At 45.6% G+C, this 11,694-nt stretch overlaps 1 protein-coding gene across 1 annotated transcript in view; it reads left to right on the forward strand.

Annotated features, from left to right (window-relative positions):
- Window positions 1-11,483, forward strand: part of GPC4 (glypican 4) — a 112,155-nt gene extending 100,672 nt beyond the window's left edge. Inside the window, exons 4-9 of the mRNA XM_059049872.2 lie at window positions 927-1,092; window positions 7,133-7,263; window positions 7,357-7,503; window positions 7,940-8,076; window positions 8,746-8,921; window positions 9,030-11,483. Coding sequence (XP_058905855.1) covers window positions 927-1,092; window positions 7,133-7,263; window positions 7,357-7,503; window positions 7,940-8,076; window positions 8,746-8,921; window positions 9,030-9,232 — 960 coding nt within the window. The 3' untranslated portion in view covers window positions 9,233-11,483. The remainder of the gene's footprint in view (window positions 1-926; window positions 1,093-7,132; window positions 7,264-7,356; window positions 7,504-7,939; window positions 8,077-8,745; window positions 8,922-9,029) is intronic.
- The last annotated feature ends 211 nt before the right edge of the window (window positions 11,484-11,694 follow it).

Consider the following 11,694-nt stretch of genomic DNA (forward strand, 5'->3'; position numbering starts at 1 on the left):
CCAACCCCTTCTGACTAGCAGATGCAAACTATTATATGTAGGATGGATAAACAACAGGATCCTACTGTACAGCACAGGGAACCGTATTCAATGTCCTGTGATAAACCATAATGGAAAAGAATAGGAAAAAGAATATAAATATGAGTCACTTTGCTGTGCAGCAGAAATTTAACACAACATTGTAAATCAACTCTACTTCAATAAAAATTTTAAAAATAAATAAATAAATCCAACCCCTTCTTCAGAATTTAAGTGAAGTCCCATGTCTTCATCAAGTGTTCCCTGAGCACTCTATGCTATACCGCTCCCAAGCCTTGGGCGGCCTTCACAGAACCCCAGGTTCCAATTTATTCACATTCTTCCCTGTAGGATACATTAATTTTGTCTTCTGTGCAGCTATTGGCACAGAAGGGGAGTACACACGAGGTGTACCCTTCTAAACTTTGACTGGGGGCTTAGGTTTGAAAGGGCAGTCTTGTAGTCAATGTGTTTGAAGAGAAGATGTGCTTGAGTTCCAGTCTGGCAAGGCAAACCCAGGGATGGGAGAGGCCACAGCTGGCCATGGATGGCGGGCAGGTAAAGACCACCTCTACTACTGCATCTTCCGGCGATCCTGGACATTTATTCATAAAAGCACATTGAAATCATTGAGCCTTTTAAAATGAGTGCGAGTAGTTGAGTGTGTGTGATATGCAACTTTGGTGTGTAATTCAGTGTTCATCTCTACCCTCTGCCTTCTTCCCAGCATACCCCCTTTTCTTTATCTACTTTTGCTCTTCAGGAAGCAAGCCAGGCCTGCTAAATGTGACCCATCACGACTCATTCTTAAGGGAAGTTCACGGCCAAGGCTTCAAAGTCAACTTGATAGACTTGCAATTGCTGTGTCTATCTTTGCCCCACCGTTGTCTTTTTCTTCTCCCAATTAGGTAAATCCCACAGCCCAGTGTACCCATGCCCTGTTGAAGATGATCTACTGCCCCCACTGCCAAGGTCTCGTGACTGTGAAACCCTGTTACAACTACTGCTCCAACATCATGAGAGGTTGTTTGGCCAACCAAGGGGATCTTGATTTCGAGTGGAACAATTTCATAGGTGAGCAGGCGATTCATGTATTCCTGTTGCTATTGATTGCTAAGCTTCTGGACACAAGGAATGTTTTATTTATTTTAAAATTTTATTTATTTATTTATTTTTGGCCATGCCACACGGCTTGCGGGATCTTAGTTCCCTGACCAGGGGTTGAACCCAGGCCCTGGCAATGAAAGCGCAGAGTCCTAACCACCGGACAGCCAGGGAATTCCCCAAGGAATGTTTTAATTGTCAGCGATGAAATTTCTGTTTGTTATGTAGTGTCGCCAGAGTTCTAACTGCGCTCAAAGTTCACACCACTCTACAGGTAAATGTTCCCTTGAACTAATGGTGGCATTTCTGAAGACATTAGACAGACATTAGACACAGCGAATACCAAGTTTTAATAACAAGAAAGTGATTTTTTGACATTTTCTCCCTAAAGGTCAGTTTTAGTTCTGCATCATAGGCTGGTATCCATGTAAATGCTGGAGTACAGCCATCACTGAGCTGTGAAAGCGGCTTTTCAAATGTTATATCTGTTACATTGCAACCAAATCTTCTGCAAACGGCCAGATACCCGTTGGGTATTTGGATCAGGTGCAATCTGATTGTGGGAATTTAAGGGTTATGTTTCTGTAGGGATTTAACAATCACAGACTGCTCTGGTGAGAATGGAAGGACTTCTGTCCTGATAATTTTAGAGGTCAGTGTTCTCATCTACACCTAAAACTTAGAAAACCATTACTGGGAACCCAGACAGCAATGGAAGTAAAGTGGCCTGTTTCTAAGAACGTTAATTATGATTTGTGGGAAAGGACAAATTCTGGATGATTGAAATATCTAGTCATCGACTCCCTCGATGCCTGCTTAATGCATGTGGGAATCCCGGAACGTTAGTGGCCGTTGTTGAAGCTGCTAGTGGTGGGGCTTCACCCACATACTATCAGCACCCCAGAACAAACTCGGGTTTTTCCCCCATACCCAGTAACATTTAAATAATTGTAGAATTTGAGTGTCTTTGTAAGTACCTATTTTTCACTTATTTGTCCACATCGTGGGAACACGTATGCAATTTGCTGAGGGTTTTTGGGGGAGGGGAATGCGGGGATTGGAGCCCGGGAATGCTGCTTCGTCTGCATGAGAGCTGATTACCGTATTAACTGTGAAAGTGCATCAAGAAATTGGCTCCAACAGATTCTTTTTTTTTTTTTTTTTTTTTGTACGCGGGCCTCTCACCATTGTGGCCTCTCCCGTTGCGGAGCTCAGGCTCAGCGGCCATGGCTCACGGGCCCAGCCGCTCCACGGCACGTGGGATCCTCCCGGACCGGGGCGCGAACCCGCGTCCCCTGCATCGGCAGGCGGACTCGCAACCGCTGCGCCACCAGGGAAGCCCTCCAACAGATTCTTGAGAACAGTGACACAAGGGGGAAAAAAAGTTGTGACTATTAAACGCTTCAGCACAACTGTAGCCTAAATAGCTCAAAGCTAGAAGACCTGAAAAAAATCTTCCACACACAGAAAAGCAGAATCCCATGAAAGGGAAGGCATAAGACCAGCCAACATACACATGCACAAATGGCACATCATGCCCAGAAAGAAGCCATCGGAGAAATTGTTGCTGGAAAATATTTCCCATGGAAATAAAAGCCCATGGCATTTCTAGATCTAAAGTTGAAAGTTTTTTCTTTCTGTCTTTTTTAATCCCACTCTCACCCCCACCCCAAATGTCAAGTTTGCAGCTCACTTTTGCTAAATTCATTTTTATCAAACAAGATGATTTGCCGTTTCGCTTTCCCCGGTAACATCTAATGCACTAGTTCTCTGGGCAGAGCTGTAGCATTTGCTATACAGTAGCAAAAATGGTGACAATGATCTAGTTTGGGTAACTTTTCTACAGGCATGTAAGGAATGAAGTGCACTATTCTGTTCTTCTAATGTGTCTGACAGAAACTATAACTCAGAATCTCGTCTTAAAATACAAATTCTTCGGGCTTCCCTGGTGGCGCAGCGGTTGAGAATCCGCCTGCCGATGCAGGAGACACGGGTTCGTGCCCTGGTCCGGGAAGATCCCACATGCCGCGGAGCAACTAAGCCCGTGAGCCATGGCCACTGCGCCTGCGCGTCCGGAGCCTGTGCTCCGCAACGGGAGAGGCCACAACAGTGAGAGGCCCGCATACCGCCAAAAAAAAAAAAAAAAAAAAAAAAACCAAATTCTTCTACATATTTTTTCCAAGAGTCTGCAGGTCCATATGAAAACCATACTCTGGCTTGCTTAATTAACGTCTTCAACCAGGTACTCTAAATCAAGGAGGACTTCCCTTGCTGCCACCATTCTCGCTGTGTGTTTTACAGATTACCTTTGTTATCTTCGATGAAACAAAAATTCAACCCAAGTGGAAATTGGTAGGATTTCAGAATCAATTTTCTCAGTTATTTTAAATGATACTTTCTGGAGGGAGGAGGACTATAATTATATCTAAACTTCATTTTTAATGGGTATTTTATTATTTATTTCTAATAAGCAGATATAAAAGGCCAGGAGTAATAGACCTTGTTAATCTCCAGTGCTTTTTCGTGGGTTTTCGCAAGAGTTTAATTAATTTGCTCTGTGGTTATAGAATTCAGTCCCAATTTACATACCTTTGCCATAAGTTCTTTTTTTTCCCTTTGCAAGGAATTTTTTCCCCCCCTTAAACTGACTGCAGTTAATGAATGGGCGAGGGCTTTTTTTCCCCACTTCTTTAAATCAGATGTTGGGGTTAAGTTGGGAAACTGCCTTTTGTTCATCCATTCGGGTCGCGAGGTTGAAGATTGGGTTTCTGATTATCGGAGGCACAGTGCAAGAGGAATCGCTTTCCCTAGTGAGAAGGGGCGCTTTGTTGCCCAGGGGGTGGGGGGAGTGTTCTGAGCGCTAAAATCCTGCAGTTGGACTAGACCCTTTGAAGAGACTAAGGACGAGTTCTCCAACTCTGCCTTCTTGCTGCCGAGCCCTCCTGTCCCTCTCTTGAACTGTACCTATTAAACTGTCGTCCACCTTTATCAAGGTGGATCCGAATAGTCAAAACACCTTGGACTTGGCTTCATAAGAGGTTGGTTACAGGAAACCTTCTTTTTGAAAAATACTCCCACCACCACCACGGAAGTCAGTTTCTGGGGAATCATAAATTATGGGTAGGTGCAACTTGCTCTCCGTCGCATACTGCCGTCATGGTAACATTCATTTGACTTCTAGCCACCCTTATGAATGTCACATGTCTGCTGCCACTGGGAATTTAGTATGAGGGGGTCGGGATTGCCGGCTGGGACGTCAGCCAGTTCCTGGCAAGAGGCAGCAGCCGGTCAGGTACCCCGCAAAGGGAGACCTGCAGCCTCGATCCATCAGAAGCAACAACACCGGACCAGCCATCGTGGGACTCCTCTTGGGGCTTCTCATCAGGGCTGGCCGCTTCTATGGAGGCGCCCAGTGGCCCCTGGCCAGGCAGGACTCGCCCTGGGGCTGCAGCCTCCAGGCAGACTACAGCCTCACTCGCATTCTTCAGTCGCGGGACACGCAATGCCATGGCACCGGCGCGACAAGGGCCTGGCCCCTCTCCCTTCCCAGGCCCTTGTGCACGGCCGGCTGGCCTGGAGTTGACAAAGACACCAAGCAGCCAGAAGAATTGGGGTTTATGTTCCCATTCACAAACACACGAACACGTTCATGATCTGGCCTTTCCTTGCCACTAGGGGAATAAGCAGGGACGAGGTGCGCGGTTTCCTTCCTGTTGAAACCTCTGTGTTTGAGATGTTTATGGTCTGTCCCTTCATAATATTGTTCTCTGGAGCCAGCAACTCCTTCTCGGCTCCGAAGGCCTGTGCTGTCTGGACGTGGCAGCCCTGATGCTTCGACAATGATGAACACGTTTAGGTTTTGCTCCACTTGTTTACAAAAGTCCCCTTTTGCTAGCACACCAAACGCATTTTTCCTCTCCTCCAGCACAATGGTATATTCGCGCTGGCAGCCTTTCCTTAGAGGTTGGAAGTGTCAGTTTATTGGCGCTTACCACAGTGCATCCTGCAACTTCACTTGTTATGACTTTCCAAAAAAATTGCATTGCACGGACATCTATTCGTGGTTTGTGACATTGGAACTGTAGTTGAAAGAGATGAGCCCATGCTTTAAAATGTTGGGGTGCGTTTGTTCTCGGGGAAGGTGAAAGGTCGCTGACCAGATTTGGGTTCACTGATCTGCTGATGCCAGAACTCCTTTCCATCAGCGAGCTTAGGTAGAAGTTCAGCTGTGGCCTGCGCTTTGAGAGAGACCCGCCATCTTCTAGAAACTTGCCCTTCTTTCTGGCAGCTGTCTTTGGACCACCTGAAGGCTGTGGAGAATGTGAGCCTAACTCTCCTTTAAGGGGAAAGAACAAGTTTAAAGGTTCACTGCTTGTCATGAGTGAGGCATCCTTTTTCTCATTTGGAGATTACCTTTCCAGTTTCTTCTAATTTTACACAATAAGTATCCGGGAAAGATACTAAATCGGGGCTTCCCTGGTGGTGCAGTGGTTGAGAGTCCGCCTGCCGATGCAGGGGACACGGGTTCGTGCCCCGGTCCGGGGAGATCCCACATGCCGCGGAGCGGCTGGGCCCGTGAGCCATGGCCGCGGAGCCTGTGCTCCGCAACGGGAGAGGCCACTACAGTGAGAGGCCCGTATACCGCAAAAAAAAAAAAAAAAAAAAGATACTAAATCGCATAATCCCAAGAACCATGGATGAGAAGAAAACCCATAGAGCACTTTTCATTGAAGAGATTCAATGTGTCCTAAAAAATTCTAGACCCCTCCAAAATGTAAAAGTGATTTCCAGAGTAATTAGTGAAGACTCACATTGTGAACACATGGATTTTGTGCCCTATCTTGGGTTGTCTTTTCATTTGAATAAAAAGAGGTACAAGTTTTTGCTTTAAAATAACTCAAGGCCCTTGTATTTGAAACGGGAAGTTTATCTTAATTCAAAAATTGCATTTCTCGGGGCTTCCCTGGTGGCTCAGTGGTTGAGAGTCCGCCTGCCGATGCAGGGAGCACGGGTTCGTGCCCCGGTCAGGGAAGATCCCACGTGCCGCGGAGCCGCTGGGCCCGTGAGGCGTGGCCGCTGAGCCTGCATGTCCGGAGCCTGTGCTCCGCGACGGAGGAAGCCACAACAGTGAGAGGCCCGCGTACCACAAAAAAAAAAAAATTAAATTAAAAAATTGCATTTCTCAAAATGTCATTATTTGAAAGGTCATTAGAGTTCCTAGGAGCACTTTCATTTGTATTTTCTAACTGTGCACTCAAGGATCTGAAAGGGTTTCATTTAAAAAATGAAAGAAAAGGGCTTCCCTGGTGGCGCAGTGGTTGAGAGTCCGCCTGCCGATGCAGGGGTCACGGGTTCGTGCCCCGGTCCGGGAAGATCCCACATGCCGTGGAGCGGCTGGGCCCGTGGGCCATGGCCGCTGAGCCTGCGAGTCCGGAGCCTGTGCTCCGCAACGAGAGAGGCCACAGCGGTGAGAGGCCCGCGTACCACAGAAGAAAAAATAATAATAATAATGAAAGAAAAGAATTGGCATGCCAGGATTCGAACTGATTTATGTTTTTGACTCTTGTAAATGGAACATGAAATGAGAAGATCCGTGGAGGTCTCTGGGAGAACTGGCGTGTTATTCTGCTTCCAGCCTTCGGTTTGTCAGCTGGGAGCTAGCTCAGAGCCGTACAACAACAGCCAGTGACTCATGGAGAGATGAATGATCAGTGTGTTAGAAGGTTCCCGATTGGGTTTCCTTGCTGTGGAATAAAGCCTTCATCATCTGGTCACTTCACACTCTAGAGAGCTAGTGGTACATACTGACTGAATGAAGTTCTGTGTCATAGAAATAGATCTAAAAGCGTGAATTACTGATGATCATGCCTCTCCCTGTCCCCCACCGCCCCCCTCCAGCACCGCCCCCCCAAGGGAAACAAAGACAGCAAAATAATCAGACTGATCACCCAAGGCCAAGCTAATGATTTCCTTTGTATGCCGTGTTGTTCTGCCCCAAACCTCATGTTAGATGCTATGCTGATGGTGGCCGAGAGGTTAGAGGGTCCTTTCAATATTGAATCGGTCATGGATCCCATCGATGTGAAGATTTCGGATGCGATTATGAACATGCAAGAGAACAGCGTGCAGGTATCTCAGAAGGTAAGGAAGGCCGGGTCCTGGAAGGGAGAGGAAGGGGCCCGCCCCAGCCGGCGATGTCACTTCCATCATGTGACCACACTTATGCCAATACAGGTTTTCCAGGGATGTGGACCCCCTAAGCCTCTCCCAGCTGGTCGGATTTCCCGTTCCATCTCTGAAAGTGCCTTCAGTGCCCGCTTCAGACCCTTTCACCCCGAGGAGCGGCCAACCACAGCAGCTGGCACTAGTTTGGACCGACTGGTGAGCAGTTTGGCAGGAATGGCCGTGTTTAATGACAAAGAACTGAAAACATTTGCTCAAAATGCGTCTTTATTTGGGACGCTTCCAACTGTTGGGTCTTTTCAAGTGAAAGTTTTCCAGCAACTTGCACAGGGATGTCAGTGAATCTGCCTCTTTGATTCCCTAGCTCAGACATTTCATCTGTAGGCTAACAAATGGGGTGCGCTGAGGCATATCTGAACACCCGCCTTTCGTTTCACAGTGTGAGTTATAAAAGCCCGCGAGAAGAGACTGTGTCTTGTGAGTGTATCTCCGGGGTGTGAGACCCAGTCGGCCTCAAATGGCCCTTCTGACTACAGAGAGACTCTGGAGATGCTTTACAGTGATGAAAAAGGCACATGTGTAGGTGGTTTGGGGGTTTTACAGAGGTCTCTTTCTCTCTCCCTCTCTTAATGAGGTTACTGACGTCAAGGAGAAACTGAAACAGGCCAAGAAGTTCTGGTCCTCTCTTGCTAGTAACGTCTGCAACGATGAGAGGATGGCCGCGGGAAACGGCAATGAGGATGACTGCTGGAATGGAAAAGGCAAAAGCAGGTTAGCCTCCGTCGAACGGATGTGCGATCTCTCCCTTCCTAGATGCCCGGAGACCTTTCCGAGAAGGTTTGCTCAGTTGTTTAGTCGAGGCAGCGTGAAGCATTTCACAAGTAGGTGGCAACAACATGGAAGGCTTCTAGACATTCTTAGGAATTGGCTCTGCTGTAGAAGTGTCGGGAAGGCCCCCAGCTACTTGCAAAGAGTTCTGGGGCAAAGGGGCAAAGGTTGGTGACAATGGTTATAAGCTGGTGTTACAGCTGCAATGAGGGATTGAGCTGTTTAAATAGTGCCATCATTTTTAATGTTTTATACCTGTGGTCCTGTGCTCGATGGCCTGGCCTCATAAAGTACCAGTTCTCCAAAGGTCTCATTCTCTACTTGATGATGCTCTGTGTCCGTCCCCTACATACTCAGTAAGTGAGACAAGTACCCGCTTCGCTCGGACCCACCAACCTCCACGAAATGGGCAGTTTTCAAAAAGGTCACAGCCGGATTGGAGAAACATAATGTCTACCCAGGAAAAGGAGAGATTCGAGTTGTTCGAAAGGCAAGCACTTGCAGTTCATTGCCCTCGGTGGAAAATACTAGAACCTAGGCAGGAATCATTGACTATCTTCTGTAACTTTTTGTTTTACTGATCACGTGAATGGGGATCATTCCTCATTGCAGGTACCTGTTTGCAGTGACAGGAAACGGATTAGCCAACCAGGGCAATAATCCGGAGGTCCAGGTTGACACCAGCAAACCGGACATACTGATCCTTCGTCAAATCATGGCTCTTCGAGTCATGACCAGTAAAATGAAGAATGCTTATAATGGCAATGATGTGGACTTCTTTGATATCAGTAAGCATTTGTGCTTCTAAAGGCCAGATTGTTGTATACCTTGTGATGAGAAGCAGCAGAATGAAATCTCTATTCCATTGTGGTGTTTTTTTTTTTTTTCAAAAACAGGCGATGAGAGCAGTGGAGAAGGAAGTGGAAGTGGATGTGAGTATCAGCAGTGCCCTTCGGAGTTCGAGTATAACACCACTGAACACTCTGGGAAGAGTGTCAACGATAAAGCCAGCAGCGCTGGGGTCCCCGCTGGGGCCCGACCCTACTTCCTCACTGTCTTCTGCATCTTGTCACTGGTTATGCAGGGAGGATGGAGATAATTCCTAACCTTAGAGAAAACGTGTTCATCATCAAAAAGTTAAAAAGGCACCGGTTATCACTTTTATACCATCCTAGTGACTTTGCTTTTTAAAGGAATGGACAGCAATGTACAGTTTTTACTATGTGGCCACTGGTTGAAAAGATGCTGACTTTGTTTTTTCATTCAGTTTTGCGGGAAAAGGGGACTCGTACGTAAGTAAGGTCAGTCCTGCTCCCTCAGAATCATGTTAAATGTGGCTAACAGTGTAGGTACAGAACTGTAGTTAGTTGTGCATTTGTGATTTTTATCACTCTGTTTGTTTGTTTTTTTTTTTTGTTTTGTTTCGTTTTTTTGTGGGTTTTTTTTTTTTCTTCTTCTTCAGTACGGTCTCACCTTGTTTCTTACAAGAAAACCAGGGTCCTTTCTTGGCATGTAACATGTACGTACTTCTGAACCATTAAATAGCTGTACAGAAGCAGGTTTTATTTATCATGATATCTTATTAAAAGAAAAAGCCCAACAAGCAGTCAAATGGCCATTTATCCCTGTTGTTTTTAGTTGCCTTATCTGGAGAGAAGAGGAGGTCATGTTTCAAATTTTTTATTAAGTTAGGACAGAATGTGAAGGCGCAAGGGGGCTTCGGAGTCACTTGTTAGGTTGTGTTCAAAAACTGATGCAAGAAGAAGATACTACTTCATTTATAGCTGGTGACTGGAAGAGACTGCAGACTACCCATTTTGGTTGAGTTGGATTGTATGAACTAAGATCAGAGGTCTGTTTCTTGAAGCTGCTTATACTTAAAGTGTAGTCCATCTAGAAGATTCCTGATGCATTCTCCCTCGAAAGGTAAAAGGCATGCAGGATATCCTAGTTATCACCTGTTCACACTTAGTTTGGGGGTGGGTTCGGTTTGGTTTGGTTTTTTTATCCAGGCAAGTTAGCACACACACTGTGTGTGGGTCTTCGTGTCCACACTTGGCCCTCCTTGAATTGATATCCCAACAATCTCATTTGGTCCTTCTTGTTCCAGATTTCAACCCCTGTCATATAGAGGGAGCTGTCTGGGGGCTAGCCAGAACTGGGGTACAGCCTGGGCTCAGGGAGTAACTATCAACATTCAAGCAAAGTTTTCGTCCAAGCAGGTTTATTTGCGTTTAATTTTGGATCCCAGGTTTCTTGGTTTTTTTTTTTTTTTAAGAGATTTAAGGTGTCTTATTTGAGTCTTTTTCTCTCCCAGCCCCATCTGATCGGATAGGCAAGGGTCTTGCCATGCGTGGTTCACAGCTGTGTGCTACCCTATCAGCCAAGTAGCCCACTTGGGGAGACCTGAGTGTCCAGATTTGGCAAGGGGCGGGGAAGGAGTGGGAGTAGGTAGAGCTGAGAAGGCCACATCTTAGTGGTGACCTTTAGCCACTCGGGTGAACGGGCAAAGGCCATCATCTCTTGTCCCAGGCCAAAGACTAAGTGAGCACTGCCTCGGCCCCTTTGGAGCCCTTTCTTTCCTTGAGTCCTTACCAAGTGACAGCCCATAAAACTATGAGAATATAACAAAACCACGTTAAAAAGAGTTCCCAGACGTCTTCAGAAAGAATCACACTCTGCAAAGTCTCTTCCTGCTTTAGACAGCCATTAAGATCTCAACCAATTCCACGGAAGCTGAAACCCACAGAGAGGTTGTTTGTGTTATTGTTTAATCTTCAGTTGTAAGAGTAATTCTCTATTTTTATATTGAAACATAATTACTTGATAGCTCAGGGTCTACATTTCCTTCAACTTTTTACACCAAATTCTGTAGAATGGACAAAATGGAATATTGGGGGCTGTTGTCAACAGAGGCTTAATTTTATTAGAAGTAGCCAGTTGTTATTTATTAAAGCATGATGTTAATAAAATAGGCATATTCTGGCTGGTGTGTATAAGTGTTCTTTTATTTTTTAGACAAATCACAGAAGACATAAAATTGAAAAGGCGCTCCATTTATGTATGAGGAAAAATTGATTGTAAATAGCTAAGCTGCCTTGTGAGAACTTGGAAAATGTGCTGATACTTAGTAACTACCTCAGTTGTGAGGAATTTCCTTTTTAGCTTAGACTGCTATTATTTTTACTTGGTAGAAATGAATCTGGTCTCCAAAATGTGGCTCAAAGAGTTATCCCCATAGACCTTGTTAGATTGTTTTTTAATTTAAAACCTTGAACTCTGCCCAGCTGTTTTCTTTCAGTCAACTTCTCGAAACCAATATTTTCCGAATTAAATATTCTTGAAGGTTCTTCTGGAGTCTAACTGATTTGTTTTCTTTCTTTGCATTTTTTTCCTGTTACTCTGTTATTATTTAAATTGTCTCTTGCTTTTGAACTCGAATATGAAATAAACAAATACTAGACTTTTCCATTCAGGTCTGACTGGATAACTCTTGGCTTCTAACCAGCTGGCAGGCTCACACTCCCACACCCTCCCCAAAACAGGAATAAAGGCAACTTG

This window comes from Kogia breviceps, chromosome X (assembly GCF_026419965.1).
Source record: "Kogia breviceps isolate mKogBre1 chromosome X, mKogBre1 haplotype 1, whole genome shotgun sequence".
NCBI classification, from domain to species: domain Eukaryota; kingdom Metazoa; phylum Chordata; class Mammalia; order Artiodactyla; family Physeteridae; genus Kogia; species Kogia breviceps.